Source organism: Propithecus coquereli, unplaced genomic scaffold, assembly GCF_000956105.1.
Source record: "Propithecus coquereli isolate 6110/MARCELLA unplaced genomic scaffold, Pcoq_1.0 Scaffold12, whole genome shotgun sequence".
Taxonomy (NCBI): Eukaryota; Metazoa; Chordata; class Mammalia; order Primates; family Indriidae; genus Propithecus; species Propithecus coquereli.
The window spans coordinates 7108741-7119841 of NW_012136080.1; the positions used below are offsets into that span (position 1 = coordinate 7108741).

At 38.4% G+C, this 11101-nt stretch overlaps 1 protein-coding gene across 1 annotated transcript in view; it reads right to left on the reverse strand.

The window, feature by feature from the left end:
• Positions 1-9945, reverse strand: part of CAPN7 (calpain 7) — a 51312-nt gene extending 41367 nt beyond the window's left edge. The window contains exons 1-2 of the mRNA XM_012663233.1: positions 9844-9945; positions 6088-6196 (exon numbers count right to left, since the gene is read on the reverse strand). Of these exons, the coding sequence (XP_012518687.1) occupies positions 6088-6196; positions 9844-9945 (211 nt within the window). The remainder of the gene's footprint in view (positions 1-6087; positions 6197-9843) is intronic.
• Between the last annotated feature and the right edge of the window lie 1156 nt (positions 9946-11101).

The following is an 11101-nucleotide window of genomic DNA, read 5'->3' on the forward strand; positions in this document are numbered from 1 at the left end:
GGAGCACATACTATATGTTAGGCACTGTTAGGTACTTGGTTACTGCATTTATTAATAACAACATAGATAAAATCCTCTGCCTTCAAAGCTTACATTTGGATGGTGGGAGTTAGAGGGGACACAGACTTTAACAACAAATATAATAAGCTGGTAAATCTCACATACCTTAGAAAGTATTAAGAGCTATGGGAAAGAACACTAGAATAGAGTAAGCAGGATGAAAGTGCTAGGGAAATTTAATTTTAAACAAAATAGAGCAGGCCTCATTGAAAACTTGACATTTGGGCTAAGAGGTAAAGGAGTTACACAGAAGGTACAATTTGGGGCATGTGTATGGCTATAAGCAAGTTCGTTCTCAATTTTTCTATTTTTAGCAGTAGATTTGGAAGGCTCTCTGGAAGATCTCTTTGGAAGTCTGTAGTATACAACAGAAGGGAAGTCTTCCATTTCAAATATCATAATTACTTCTACTCTACAAATAGTAAAAACTAAAAACATCTCTTGATTCATTTGTTACTTCTTGAGGTTAAAGCAGATAGAAGGTAAATTCACTGAGAGGAAGAAAGCAGATTTGTTCTGGATCTCAGTTAAAGATGGAGGTTTGTTACTAAGACCTCTACCACAAATTTAGGTAAATCTGTTACATAATAAGTAACACAATACATGCCATCCATGGATAAGAACTTGAATGATCAAAACTCACCTATCTAGTGCCTGTCGAGCCAACTGTTTCAGTTTGTTTTGCAGGGTTTTATCGGCAGTTTCATAAGACTTAAGAGAAAGAAAAAGACAGACATTCTACAGCATAATTATTTTTAAATTTGCCTAATACATATTTCTAAGCAAAAAAATTTACAATGCATATTACACTTCTTGAAATTATGAGAGAATAAACAAAGATGGTCATTTTATCCCTAAAGGCATTTAAAATAGTGTTGAAAATCTGTCACTGAGGTAAACTTTAAAACCACTTAATAAGTGCTAACTAGACCACAACCGTTCAACCATGGTGCCATGGAAGGCTGAGTGGGTAGGAACCTCAGAAGATCAGCACATACCTGTTGTCTCAGTCACCTACAGAAATCAGACTAGGTGGTTTCTTTGAATAAGAGACCTACCAAAAATCCAGCCCACTGAAAGACAGTGGGAACACCAGCCTTTACTACACCTCATCCTCCTGTCAAATGCACTGCTCTCTTATGCGTTAGATGTCCCTTGAAGCTAGAGTCCCAACCAAGACTCCTCAGAGAGCAATAAAAGCCACTTAGTATATGGATTTTACAGTGCAAATTGATAAAGCTCTCCCAAACCACTACCTTACTTTTTAGTGTATGAAATAGAAAAAAAAGTAAGTTTATTTTATACTAATAGATTTGTGATGAATTCTTCCTGCAGTAAGTTAATTTTGGTTATTAGGGTATAAAAAAGTTCAAAAATAGGTCTTATAATTTAAAAAATAATTGCTTAGTGACCCAATGCCATCAACAAAAAAAATTTTTGAGACAAGTTCTCATTCTGTCACCCAGGCTGCTGGAGTGCAGTGGCCAATGACAGCTCACTCCAACCTTGAACTCTTGGTTTCAAGGGATCCTCCTGTCTCAGCCTCCCAAGTAGCTGGGACTACCTACGTATGCCACCAAAATCAGTTAATTTTTAAATTTTTTGTAGAGACAGGGTCTTGCTATGTTGCCCAGACTGGTCCCAAACTCCTGGCCTCAAATGATCCTCCTGCCTCGGTCTCCAAAAGTGGTGGGATTACAGATGTGAGCCACAGTGTCTGGCCTCAATGCTGTCAAAATTTTAACAAGATGTAAAAACCTATTGTTGACCTTACAGTCTTCATGATTTCATACTGAGGAGTAACTTAATTCCATTTATAATGACAGAATAACTTTTTTCTTCAAGAAGTTAATAAGTAGGCCGGCGCGGTGGCTCACGCCTATAATCCTAGCTCTCTGGGAGGCTGAGGCAGGTGGATTGTTTGAGCTCAGGAGTTCGAAACCAGCCTGAGCAAGAGCGAGACCCCGTCTCTACTAAAATTAGAAAGAAATTAATTGGACAACTAAAAATATATAGAAAAAATTAGCCGGGCATGGTGGCACATGCCTGTAGTCCCAGCTACTCAGGAGGCTGAGGCAGAAGGATCGCTTGAGCCCAGGAGTTTGAGGTTGCTGTGAGCTAGGCTGATGCCACAGCACCCTAACCCGGGCAACAGAGTGAGACTCTGTCTCAAAAAAACAGAAAAAAAAGAAAATTCAAATCAAAATAATGAGATGTTACTTTGTACCTCTGAGGATGGCTAAAATAAGACAATAACAAGTGTTGGTGAGGATGTAAAGGAACTGGAACCCTGATACACTACTGGTGAACAGTAAAAACGTTACGCCACTTTGGAAAAGTTTGGCAGTTCTGCAAAAAGCTATCCTATAACCCACACGTAATTATCCTATAATTCCACTCCTGGGTGGAATTCCAAGGGAACTGAAAATGTCCACAAAAAACCTGTACACGAATGTTTACAACAGTGTTATTCGTAACAGCCAAAAGGTGGAAACAACCCAAATGTCCATCAACTCAAGAATGGATAAACAAAAATTTGGCATATCAATACAGTGAAATATTATTCAGTCATAAAAAGGAATGAAGTATCTTACAACATGGATAAATCTTGTAACGCTAAGCCCAGTGAAAGAAGTCAGCCAGCAAAAGGCCATGTACTGCATGATTCCATGTTTATGAAATATTAAGAATAGGGAAATCCATAGAAACAGAAAGTAGATTAGTAGCAGCTAGGGGTCAGAGGAATGGATAAGGGGTTTCTTTCGGGGTGATAAAAATATCCTAAAAATTAGACAGTGGTGATGTTGCTCAACTCTGGGAATACACTAAAAACCAATGAATTATATACTTTAAAAGGGTGAATTTTATGGTAGGTGGATTTTATGGTATGTGTATTATGTAGCATTAAATGTATTATTTAAGAAAAGCTTTACATTTTGTTAGTTTCTTAAAGGTATGTGCTAATGTTTTTTTAAACTTTAATCCTCATTAACACCTCTCTGAAATATATACTAATTCCATTCACAAAATGAAGACACTAAGCTCAAAAATGTTAAAATTATCTAGCCCTGGGTTTCTCAGCCTCGGCATTAGTGACATTTTGGGCTGGATAATTCTTTGTTGTGGAGCACTGTCTTATGTATTACAGAATTTTTAGCCAAATCCCTGGTCTCTACCCAACTAGATGCCAGTAGAACATTCCCCTCTATCCGCAGCGTTAAAACAAAAAATCTCTCCAGAAATTATCAAATGTCTCCTATAGGGCAAAAGTACTCTCCTTGAGAATTACTGATCTAGTCTAAGGTTTCATAGCTACAAGTGGAAGGGTCGGTCTCAACATAAATCTTTCAATTCCAAGTCTTGAGCTCTTTATACTACACTGGTTAATTTCAAACTATATTACCTTTCCCTACCCCAAAATTAACTTCTCTCTCAAGTCTCTTGACTGCCAGCAGACTATCTTGTTTTAAAAAATTGGGGTTCTAGGCTGGGCATGGTGGCTCATGCCCGTAATACTAGCACTTTGAGAGGACAAGACAGGAGGATCACTTGACGCCAGGGGTTCAAGACCAGCCTGGGCAAAAGTGAGACTTCTCCTATCTCTACAAAATATTAAAAAAATAAGCCAACTCTGGTGGTGTGTACCTGTAACCCTAGTTACTTGGGAGGCTGAGGCAAGAGGATTCTTTGAGGCCAGGAGTTTGAGGTTGCAGTGAGCTATGAGTCTCTCTCTAGCTGAGGAACTAGAGACCCTGTCTCAGAAAAACAAAAAAACAAAAAGTTAGGGTTCTAAACAGGATTTGTATTTGAAAAAGGACACTTTTGCTTAAAATAATAATTAAGTAAATAATTTAATTCTCTACAGATCATACTACGTTTACAGAACAAAATGGGTCAAAACTTGGCAAAATAATTAAGGTATGTTATGCTTTAAAAATCCATTATTTCATTGGAAAGTCTTTATTTTATTTATTTATTTTTTTTGAGACAGAGTCTCACTCTGTTGCCCAGGCTAGAGTGAATGCCGTGGCGTCAGCCTAGCTCACAGCAACCTCAAACTCCTGGGCTCAAGCGATCCTCCTGCCTCAGCCTCCCGAGTAGCTGGGACTACAGGCATGCGCCACCATGCCCGGCTAATTTTTCTATATATTTTTTTAGTTGTCCAATTAATTTCTTTCTATTTTTAGTAGAGACGGGGTCTCGCTCTTGTTCAGGCTGGTTTCGAACTCCTGAGATCAAACAATCCGCCCACCTCGGCCTCCCAGAGAGCTAGGTTACAGGCGTGAGCCACCATGCCCAGCCGGAAAGTCTTTATTCTTCAAGAGATAAGGGTTGTCTCATTCTGTGCCGAAATATCGCATTTATAAATATTAATGTTTAGAATTTCCCTAAAATCAAATGTAATTTTTTGGGCTTAGCTATATTTAATACATACTAGGAAGATTTAAAAAAAATGTTTTAGAAAAAAAATAACGTGATTCTTATTTTTTCCCCAATTGTTATAAGGACTTCAAAGGTTTAAAGAGTAATCCAGTTGGCATAAATGTAACAGCCTATGGCGTAAGTGTGATTGAGTGTGTACATATAGAAGGGAGAGATGGAAATACGCCTTTGGCTACCAGAGTTTCTACTCCTGGAATAATATCAAAATATGATTTTGCCCTTCTAGAGCACTTTGCTTTAAAATTTAAGTCTAGCATGCTTCAGAAGGGGAGTTTCATGAAGTGCAATGTTTACACATTTATCTCTCCACACATGATTAAAGGCTTCTTGTGGGCATGGACTGTCACTCATCTATCACCCAGTACTTACCATATAGCCCAAACATGCACTCAATAAATGGTTGTTGAAATGAAGGAAAATATCTATGGAAAAAACAGGGAGATCATGGAAGTAAGCATGAAAGATTACTTTCCACACTTCAAAGATAATTTTATTTGAAAACATTATTTATGAAACAAAGTTCCTAGTTATTGGGCAGTTAAATTTAAGACCTTCATTTACTTGCCTGAGAAAATGAAGTTCCTTTGAATTATATATTGTATTCTGAATACATGAATCAACATAACTTGGTATCTTGTGAGGCCCCAATAACATAGTCCACTTTTCAATATATGCAATTTCTGGGCACTGTTTGAATATAAACTATCTTATTTTAAGGGGATTGTCATAACAAGGACTCCAATGGTCAAATCTGCTTTATCCTAATGATGTGCTTATAATTGTTCACATCTATTCAGAATGAGAGGTAGAAAGTAGCTCAAAGTCCACCGGAGTAAAGATGGACTCTGCTTGTGGCTTTATTATAAAAGTAACAGAAAAAGAGGGTTAAAAAGAGCCTCTAGAGAAACAAATTTCTAAAATAAACATCAATGGTGATAATTTTCTATCTACGTGAACAGCAGATTTTGACACGAAACCACTTGCCTCTAACCAACAAAACTGTAATCATTAGGCCTATGTGTATTTCTATCATAGCACTTGCCACACTACTTACAAAAATAAGTATGAGTTGTTCCAGGTATTTTCTTACATGTCTGTTTTCCAAGGTATGGTTTAAAAAAAGAGTTTAGCAAAGGTCTGGAGGTAGAGGATGCTGACAGAGAAGAAACTGTGAACCTACTGCTGAAGTCTTTAAACACTAATAATAGTGACTAAGTGACTAAGAATAGTCACTTAATTTTAGTATCGGGAAGGGATATGTAATAGATATTTAAAAAGCAGACTTTAACAGGGCCCTAATCCTAATTTTGCCGATGATAAATTGCCTGTAGATAATTCACCATCTCTGTACCTGCAAGGAATTAGGAAATTGGACTATATTATCCCTAAGGTTCCTTTTCATAGATTTATCACTTACTTCCATATTATGATTTTTAAAGAGGTGATTGCCAAAGGAGGAATGAGCAGCAACAGAGTGAGGAACAAGATCCAAAGATGAAAATGAAAAGGAGAAACATGAGAGAAAAGATGTGATGAGAGAGAAGGAAAAAAATACAGTGACAAGGTTAATAGTCCTTTACTAACCTGCTGAATGTAAAGCTTGAACTCTTTCCAGATACTCATTTATTTTTTCCTGAATACGTTCTAGGCTTGATCCTGCCATTTCAGCATAAATTAAGGCTTGTGCAGCTTCCTAAAAATAAAAAAAAGAATTCAAGGGAATCCAACAGATGTATTACAATCTGAATTTTCCTTACCACTTTCTAATTCACTACTGGTTTCCATGAATGACAAAATAAGAATGTCTTTAAGATATTAGCAATTTTTTATAAAGTCAATGAGTTATACTTTATGAAAAACTGAAAAAAATATCTTTTCTTCACTTTTCAATGCTCTCAATTTTCACATATTGTTGAAAACTTATGAACTCAAGTATAAGGGACTGATTATAAACATTTCTTTAGAATAGTTGTGCTTTACATGTTTTCTATTTTCCTTACACCAGACTTAAAATTATATGCCTTGAAAATGTGAATTGAGCCTTCAAAACATTAAAACATAATAAACACTACAATACAATTAAATATCAAGAAAAGATTACAAGAAGTTACAGAGATTAAATATCTCATCTCACAGTAAAAATATTCTTCTCTACAGAAAATACTGGCAAGGGGTGACATATTTTAAGGAAGATTTTAGTTGCATAAAATAAACTTATTTTAATTAAGAAAACCTGGATTCTCCTTCCAGTTATTCCATAACTTCCATAGCCAGTTATGCTATAGCTAGTGAGGAAGAGTTTCCATTCTCCCCATCACCATTCCTGGAAGGTTACCAATACTACCACCTAGAAAAGCAGAAAGAGGTTTGTCCAAGTAATAGCACTTTCTCTGCAGTAAATCATAAACGTACACTTTATGGGGCCTCACTCCTGTTTCCAAAGAAGCCATCTACAGAGCATCACTTTTTAAGATCCAGTTATTTGAGCAGCAGTTGTTTTATGGAACTGAACAAAATCAGAAAGAAAAGTACAGTTTCGACTCTAGTCAAAATTCAGCCTAAAGGCTATGGGGTAGAAAACATATACCTTCCTCAGATTCCATAATTCAGATATTTCAGGAGAGAAAAACATAAATTTACACGTAAACATTAAATATTGTATCATATGTACCACCATTAACTGTTAGAGTTACTCTTAACTTCAATAAGTTGAATGTTATATATATGTTATATATAAGTATATAATATATATTACCTGTTCAATATATTATATTACCTCTTCAATATATATTGCCCCTTCTTGCAGGTAATTCTTGATATTAAAGTATTAATAGTTTTGCTTAAAAAATAAAGCTAATTCTTAAAATTGCTGGTATCAATTGTATTTTACTCATTTCATTTATATTCCGAAGTAACTAATAGTTAAGAAATTGCTTAAAGAACGGTATCAGTGCAGAAAACACTAAACTGACAAAGTTTATATAACTAATTTCTAGAGGTATAAACCACTTTTTGAATTTCTCAAAGATGAAAGTTCTTCCTAAGTGCCATGTATGTAAACCTGTAAACCTACAGGAAAAAAAGAGCCATTACATAGCAGTTTCTTTTGCTTTAGCAAAGGTTATTTTTATATGGCATTATTTTAACCTGTTAGTATTTGTCAAAGTTATTTCATAAAACTAAAACACACGATTTTTCTTTTAAAGAAACATCAGCTTATAAAATTGTCAAAAAAGTCCAAAAGGAATAATTCTGAAATGCACCAAAAATCTCTAAAGATCATAAAATAAAGGCAATATTAATTTTGAGCTTTAGTGATAGTGCATACTTATGGAAAAAATCACTACTACTGTACAGTATTATCAAAGTCTGACATTCTTTCTAAAAGAAAAGGTGATGATATGACACAGCTACCACCACAACTGGCTAGAGCGGGAGGGGTGTATTTGCAAATCCTCAGGATTGGAGAGCAGAGAGTGGACAGTGGAAGCCCATACCCTTTGATTTAGCAATTTTGGCCCCACTAATTTATCCAAAAGAAATAAGAAGCAAATGTGCAAAGCCTTAGTTACAAGGATACTAATTATACCATTACTTATGATGATGAAAAACCAGAATGAACCTAAATACCCAATAGTTTGTAAATAAATTATGGTACATCCACATATTGAACTATTAAGCAAAACTATTATTACTAAAAACAGTACGATCCAAGTTTGTTAAAGAAGTATATACACATACGCATAGAAAAACTGTAAAGATACATAGTTATGCTCCGCATAACAACCTTTCAGTCAAGGACAGATGGAATATGCAATGGTGGTCCCCTAAGACTATAATGGAAGTGAAAAATTCCTACTGCCTAGTGATACTGCAGTACAGTTCAACACTTACATGTTTGTGGTGTAAACAAACCCACTGCACTGCCAGCTGTATAAAAGTCCGGCACATGCAATTATGTACAGTATATAATACTTGATGAAGATAATAAACAACTATGTTACTGGTTTATGCATTTACTACACTATACTTTTAATTATTTAGAGTGTACTCTTCTTCTACTTATAAAAAAAAGTTAACTGTAAAGCAGTCTCAGGCAGGTCCTTCAGGAGGTATTCCAAAAGAAGGCATTGTTCTCACAGGAGATGACAGCTCCATGCCTGTCATTGCTCCTGAAGACCATCCAGTGGAACAAGATACGGAGGTGGAAGGCAGTGATATTGATGATGCTGGCCCTGTGTAGACTAATGTGTTTGTCTTAGTTTTTAGCAAAAACTTTTAAAAAGGAAAACATTTTTTTAAATAGAAAAAGGCTTCTAGACTACGGACAGAAAATATTTTTTTGTGCAGCTGTACAATGTATTTTAACCTAATTGTTATTATAAAAGTCAAAAAATTTTAAAAAATTTAGTAAAAAGTTACAGTAAGCTAATGTGAATTCATTATTGAAGCAAGAAAAAATGTTTAAATACATTTAGTGTAGCCTAAGTGTACGGTGTTTATAATGTCTACAATAGTGTACAGTAACGTCCTAGACCTTCACATTCACTCACCACTCACTGACTCACCAGGGCAAGTTCCAGGCCTGCAAGCTCCATTCATGGCAAGTGCCCTATACAGGTGTACCATTTTTATTTTTTATATGTATTTTTACTGTACCTTTCCTATGTTTAGATATACTCAGATACACAAACACCACTGTGTCAAAATTCCCTACAGTATTCAGCACAGTTACATGCTGTACTAGAAGCATACAGCCTAAAAGCAATAGGCTATACCACAGAGCCTAGGTGTGTAGTAGGCTACACCACCTAGGTTTGTGTAAGTCCACTACGTTGTTCACGTAAAGACAAAATCGCCTGACACATTTCTCAGAAAGTATCCTCATTCCTAACAACTGTACATCAAACGACAGGATAAGAGATGATTTTTATTCCATTTTATTTTCCTCAAGGAACACGCATTATTTTGATATATATCACAGACCATTTCCTGGTGGCCATAAACCGGAGCCGAGTGACCACAAGAATGGCTACTAACTACCGCTCCTTAAGCAGCTCTACGGTGGGCATCTGCCAGCCCAGACTGCAGCCAGAGGAAGCGGTGGCTCCAAAGCTGCAACTAAGCCTCCCCACAGTCGCAGGAGTCCTGGTGGACGTGGGATGTGTCCGGCCTCGGCAGCCCGGGTCTCCGCCCCGCGACGGGGTGGAAGAGGGTTATGGGGAAGGAGGAGGAGAGCGAGGGAAGACCAAAGCCAGTGGGCCTGGTCGCCTCGGCAACTAGACCCCGCCGGACTCCTACTGGAGCGATTGCGACCGAAGCGGCGGTTCCCGACCCTACCTTGTAGTAAAACACAGCCTCAGGGTAGCGGCCCTCGTGGTCGCGCTGCACCGCCAGGCGGGCGAACTGCACGGCGTCCCGTTCCAGCGCCGTCGCGTCCATGGCGTCGAGGCCCCGCGCGGGGGGAGGGAGCGAGGCCCTGACGCAGGACTGCTGCTCACTGACTGCGGCGGCCAAGCAGCCGCGGCGAAGATGCGGGAGCGCCGCGGAAGTTTACTTTCGGCAGTAGAGGGAGGAAAGCTCGCCTTCCCGGTTCCGGTTCAGGCCCGCCGCGACGCTGCGCCCCACTGGCTCAGCCCGCCGGGCCGCCCAGCTTCGCCGCTGCCGCGTCCTTCGTTCCGCCCACTGCGCAGGCGCAGTCTGGCCCTTGGGAGTTTCTCAGGAGCTGCTCGGGAGCTGGGGCGGCTGAAGCCCGGCGTGCGCGGACAGTGGGCGGGGCCGGACCCACGGAGGGAGGACTGGGCGCCGCGGGGGTCACGTGCACCGCGGCACCCAGGATTGGGCGGGCCAGGGCAGGTGCCTTGGCCAAGGTGCGCACGCTTGTTCCGCCTGCGTGAAGGGGGCGGTGCCGGTGGAGGCTGCTGTAGTAGATACTTGCCAGGAGAGGGACATGCGCCTTACGAGCCTTTCTAATACAAAGTGTAGAGCGTAGGCATAGAGCCAATGAAGAGCACTTCCGGAATCACCTGGACAGATTAAAAAAAAAATTAGAGACGTAACGTGAGGATATAAGGGTCTTACATTTATTTTTAACAATCTCAATCCTGACCCTATAGTCCCCCAATGCATACCTAAGTAGGTATTGATTTAATTGTCAACAAACAGGGTAATATATTTTCGCTTGTTACTTATCCTCAGGTTAACGTAATGTTGTTGTAATTAAATGCTTAATTAGGTGATTATTTGTTTAAAGTCTCTTAGAAATCTGAATTTAGCAGTAATAAAAATGAACTAGAGATGGGCGCCACAGCGTGGATGAAACTAAAAATTCATGCTGAGTCAAAGAAGCTAGACACAAGAGTACAAAATTTATGATCCTATTTATAAGAAACTAAAATAGACTAATCTGTAATTTGGAAAGCAGATTAATGGTTAGGAAGGGATACAAAGGAATCTTTTGGGATGAGGGAAATGTTTTATATCTTGGTGGTGGTGAAAAAAATGTATACGTTTGTCAAAACTCATTGAACTGTACATTTTAAATGTGTGCTTTTAATTTTTTGTTAATTTTACCTCAAAAAATTAAATCATTTGGCCT